The sequence below is a fragment of the Otolemur garnettii genome, unplaced genomic scaffold, assembly GCF_000181295.1.
Source record: "Otolemur garnettii isolate 467f Iridium unplaced genomic scaffold, OtoGar3 scaffold00012, whole genome shotgun sequence".
Lineage (NCBI taxonomy): Eukaryota > Metazoa > Chordata > Mammalia > Primates > Galagidae > Otolemur > Otolemur garnettii.
The window spans coordinates 3,448,469-3,454,138 of record NW_003852407.1 but is presented as its reverse complement, the minus strand read 5'-3'; the positions used below and the strand labels follow the sequence as shown (position 1 = coordinate 3,454,138).

At 38.4% G+C, this 5,670-nt stretch overlaps 1 protein-coding gene across 1 annotated transcript in view; it reads right to left on the bottom strand.

The window, feature by feature from the left end:
- ACAA2 (acetyl-CoA acyltransferase 2) overlaps positions 1-5,670 on the bottom strand; it is a 29,672-nt gene that overhangs the window by 2,134 nt on the left and 21,868 nt on the right. Inside the window, exons 8-9 of the mRNA XM_003784709.3 lie at positions 3,693-3,763; positions 1,102-1,256 (exon numbers count right to left, since the gene is read on the bottom strand). Of these exons, the coding sequence (XP_003784757.1) occupies positions 1,102-1,256; positions 3,693-3,763 (226 nt within the window). The remainder of the gene's footprint in view (positions 1-1,101; positions 1,257-3,692; positions 3,764-5,670) is intronic.

Here is a 5,670-nt window from a genome sequence, read left to right as displayed (position 1 = left end):
TGTTTGGCGGGCCTGGGCTGGGGATTCGAACCCGCCACCTTAAGTGTATGTGGCTGGCGCCTTAGCTGCTTGAGCCACAGGCACCGAGCCTGGATACTTTTTCTTAATCGGAGGTAATTTAGATAACAGCAAAAGTCAAAGGGGGAATGCATATTCAGTCTTTTTGATTTACATATTTTTAGAATCTTATGGCATCTTAAAATAAATGTAATTAATGAAGTTTGTCTGTATAAAAGGGTAGATAATTTAGAAATAGATCATGTTCTGTTTATAAAAATTAGATTCTTTTAAAGTACCATTTGTTCTCCTTTCTCAGTCCTGATACAATGACCTTGAGAAAATTTTCCAGAAATTATTTCTATACATGTCAATGACTTCTTCCAAGTCAAAGAATTATTAAGTGGAATAAGAGTCCTATTTACCCTGGCCTGCCAGCCTGACATATTTTGTTTTGTTTGCAGTTTTCTTACTAATAGAGAAAAATGGTCCAAAATATATAGTACCAGAAGGAGGAGCTCTTCTGTCAAAACTGAGAAGTATCAAATACACAGGCATTTCCTTCTGGAACCTTGGGACCAGTGAAGAGAGAAACTTAAATCCAAATTGTCAGCTTGCTTAGGTTTTTAAAATGATAGCATTTAGATCACTACCCACTAATTATTTTTGTTTTCTTAAATAAATTTACTTTATTCCTATAATTGGCCCAGAAATGCAGTGCCATGAGACCCAGGGGTTCACTGTCTGCTCCCTGCTGTGCACCAGCAATGGGGACAGGGCTGGACATACTCAGTCCCTTGGTGAACACAGACCGACTGGCCACATAGTGTACAGAGAAACACAAGCAAGAGCTTGGGTCCCAAGTAGAGTGTCACTAACAAGTCAACTAACAAGTCCCATAAGGCCAGCTGGAAAGGAAAGCACTAGTAAAAATCCTTATAAGGCCAGTTGTTTAAATGACTTGCACCTGGTAAGAACCAGTGCAGAGGAAGTGAGGAAGAAGAATGGAAAAGGTTGAATTGTTCTGGGGAGACCTAAATCCATACAATCCTATTTTTTTTTAAAAAAAAGCAAGTCTGAAATGCAGCAATTTCTAGCAAGTACCTCAATTCATGAACCAGGTGTGCAGTGATTCTTGTTCCAGATCCTCCCAGTGGGTGACCCAAAGCAATGGCTCCTCCATTCACGTTGGTTTTACTTGGGTCAAGACCCAAACTCTTCTCAACAGCCAAGTACTGGGGAGCAAAAGCTTCATTCACCTTAAAAAACAAATTAAAGCACTAATAAAAATCCATATTCTCAAACTAATTTTTAAACTGAGAATGGTCCAGTCTTATCAATAGCTAATTCTGCTGTTTCTTCCTATTTAAATCACCTCACAAAGTTATTTGAATCTATCTTCAGGTTTGAAATGTATATATGTATATTTTTTTTGAGATAGAGTTTCACTATATCGCCCTCGGTGTATATGGCTGGTGCCCTAGCCATTGAGCTACAGGCGCTGAGCCTGAAATAGGTATGTACTAAATGGTGCTGTACGTCAAATGCATACCTAAGGGAGAAGTTGCTCTCAGTAATCTTACACATGGCCACACAGTAGAGGCAGAGAGATGTTGCAGAAAGCCCACAGGTTTTGGAGCAAGATGGGTGGTTCAAATATTGGCTGTATTATTTATTAATGTATGACCTTGGGCCTGTTCGTTAAACTCTTTCTACACTTACGTTTCCTCAGCAGTAAAATGTGACTGTAGCATCCTGCTAAGATTCACAGTCAGGCTTAAATACAATCCTGGGTGTTACGCGTCTTGTGTATTACCTGATACACAGTAAGTCCTTCCTGGGTGGCTGCTGTTGGCATTCCTTAGCACTTAGCCATCTTGTAAGAAGCAACTGATAGACAACAAAGGACAGACCTTCGGGGGGATCATACTGTTATACTGTACTTACCAAGACTGGCTATGAGAATTACCTTACTTCAAGTTTATCGTACAACATTCTCATACGATCTTAGCTCAGTTTGTAGGTGAGAAAATGGATTCTAAGAACAACAGCTTTTGCAGAGTGGGGATCAAAATTAAGTCTTTGTGTTCTCTCCTACTCTATTTTGTGCTCTCCCAAGATGGTGTCTTAGATCCTACATTACTTTTCTAATTTATATAGTCATCCTCAAGGAGGTACTAAGAGGAAAACTATGTTGCAAGTTATGTCTTTTTGAGTAATTTATACATCTATAAATGATTATGAACAGTTTTGTAGAGTTGATACAGTTCAATAGAGCTTTAAGTGTGTAGTCTAAAGTCAGAAATTCATTGGTATCTATTTGCTGACTTCGATATGGTAAATTAAGTAGCTCCCTGGAGGCTCTGAACTGGGAACTATTAAATGGAGGAGATTTAAGGATAAGATTATTTGTCTGAAACCATGGTTTCCAGGGTGAGAGATGACGACAGAGGAAATCATACCTATGCCTACCCACACTATCCATCTAAACAAAGAGGTTTCCTTTGTTATATTAGTTATTTTCTACATGCTTAATTACCTGAAATTGTTAAATACTCCCAAAATATGGAATATATGTGAACTATTTTTTCTTGATTTCTCTTTATTTTACTCTTTTGCAGAGATGTGATCTTTGCAAAAAACACTAAGATTTCTTTTTTAAATTCACTCTATCAGTAAAGTTTCTAGAGCCAAAAATTTTCATAGATGTGTCTGAATTCAAGCCACAACAATGGTGTAAAACCAAAAATAAGCTGGGGGAGGATCTCAATTTGGGAAGAAGAGCAAGAAACTTCTAGAACTGGCACTAGATATTACTTTTCTATTAGGTGAATATATATATATATATGTGTATATATATTTTTCATCATAGTTTATAAAATTAGTTATTTTTCTCTTGCCTTACATGTATAATAATCAGTTCAACGGGTAAATTAATAGTCTAAAGTGTAACAGAATTTTTTACAGTCTAAGAAGAAGTTTCCACGAATTAAATTTCAGTGGGAGAAATCAGGCTGTTTGCATTAATCAAATATATGTAAAGCATTTTTGTTACCGTGTTTCCCTGAAAATAAGACCTACCCCAAAAATAAGCCCTAGCAGGATTTCTATGCATTTGTTAAATATAAGCCCTACCCTGATAATAAGACCTAGTGATGAGTCCATGCATTTCGGTGCAGAGCAGTAAGGAAGACTGTAATACCTTTTATTGGCCACAGCTCCTTTCTTCGAGCCATTGGCACTTGCGCAGGTGCGCGTGTGTAACTGCGGTCACAGGCATCCTATTGCGCACATGTGAACGGCTAGGGGAAAGGAGTTCACATATCACTAGTGCCAGCCCCACCAACAAGGTTGGCTCCCCCTGTCAGGTTCCAGAAGAAGATGACTTAACTGTATTTGAATAAATGTAGATTGTTGTATTATACTTAATAAAAATAAGACATTCCCTGAAAATAAGCCCTAGTGTGTCTTCTTGAGAAAAATAAATATAAGACAGTGTCTTATTTTCAGGGAAACATGGTAGGTAGGGAAAAGTACCAACAGAAGGCATGTAATGAAGGTAATATTTACTCAAATGTACATTATTTGCAAAGGTTGACAATACTGAAACAAAAAGAGCTATAAAATACCCAACTGAAGGCTGTTATGCTATAAAAGGAGGCGATTTTCTAGTGCTGTAAAACAAGAACACCTACCTCTACCAAGTCCATGTCCTTGAGACTCAGCCCGGTTTTCTTCAGTGCCCCACTGATAGCAGGGACAGGACCTATATGAGAATAAAAGTCTTATATAGAAATTAATGTCATATTTATTCATGTATCAAACTTTTCCTTCTTTACTAAACATGTAAGGAAGGAATAATGTGACAGTTACTGGTAGTCATAAATCTTACTACCTGCACAGCACATATTAAATGATATGACAACAGAGAAACAGAAAACGGAACCGAGGTGAAAAGCTGCTTATACAGCCACACTGCAGATGAGAGACTACACGAAACGCTCCACCATAAATGGCTTTAGGATTTCAAACAGCCAAAGCAGGCCTATGTGGGACTTTACGGTCAGTTATACATCATGCTTGATATCAAACAGCAGAGCAGACTGAGTGTTCCTTGGGATACAAACCACACATATTCATAGTAAAGAAGTGATTTTGGCTACACTCTGAATCTTCAGGCCTATTTGGATAAAAGGAAATAGCAATAGCATCCCGTGTTGGCACAGAAAGACAGGAAGCAACGAGATACTTAAAAGATATCTGGGCTCAGTGCCTGTAGCTTAAGTGTAGGGCGCCAGCCACATACACAAGAGCTGGTGGGTTCGAATCCAGCCCGGGCCTGCCAAACAACAATGACAATTACAACCAAAATGTAGCCGGGCCTTGTGGCAGTCACCTGTAGTCCCAGCTACTTGGGAGGCTAAGGCAAGAAAATCGCTTAAGCCCAGGAGTTTGAGGTTGCTGTGAGCTGTGATGCCATGGCACTCTACCCAGGGCAACAGCGTGAGGCTCTGTCTCAAAAAAAAAAAAAAAAAAAAAAAAAAAAAGATATCTGAAGTAAGGAGATGTTTGTAATTCCAAGGGTAGACAGAGAATTTAAACAAAATATAACCTCTAACTCAGGAAATGCAAATTACCTAAGAAAACTTAAAATTTCAGCTCCCTTTGGTAAGTTACTAAGTATCTTAAAAAAAAAGTTTTAGCTCCTCAATTTCTGATCACCAATGACATTTTAATACTGCTCATAATTTTTAAGTGAATCCATATATTTTTTCCCAAAGGTAAAAAATCTGGCTACAGGAGGTTATCTATTTCTCTCTTTGTTCTTGGAGAATGAAACTGCCATAAATGCCTACAAAGAGAAATATGTGGTATGTTCTGTTGAATTCAAGTAGTCAAACACTCTGCAAGTTTCATAAATACACCTAAAGCAAAATGGGAAATCGGTCTTCATAAGAAAAGCATAATGGAATCTAAATATAATTATCAATTTAATTTACCACCCAGTTAAAATGCTCTTTGGACAACACTCTGCTTATTGATTAGCACAACCCAGGTAATGCTTTTCAACTGAAAATGAGATCTGTGTGGCTACTGATTTAATATGGAATCCTAATTTCAGATGTGTAAGGCATGATGGGTAGTCAATAGCAAAGCATGAGTCATCCAGCATGGAAAGGGGATGAAGTAGCCCAGGGTGGTGAAAAATACACAGAAGGAAAGGCCGAGGGTGCTAAGAACACTACACACACTTACTTCCCGCCTTCATAAACAACACAGCAAGCAGTTAGCTCAGAATTGTTACAATTATAACAATACCCTAGGCCGTAACTGGATTTATAAAGCATTCTTCCCAGACCATTCTGTTATTTACTGGGACTTGGGAAGTTTTAAGATTCTTGCTAGAAAAAGGAGACCTCATTTCTAGCCCTGGCTCCTACCACTAATAACTGTGTGACTTTGGGTACCTTTTTGGGCAGAAAGCTTCTCAACAAAAGTGTTCTGAATTGTATTGTAACCTTTTTCTCTGAGTACTGAAATTCTTTCTACAAATGAAAGTCAATAATAGAGAGAGCTAGAGCTGCTAAAAGCCAGAGGCTCAGAGCTCTACCCACCAACCTCTGTGACGGCCACCGGGAGGCGCTATAGGGAGCACAACCTTTCTGTAACTGT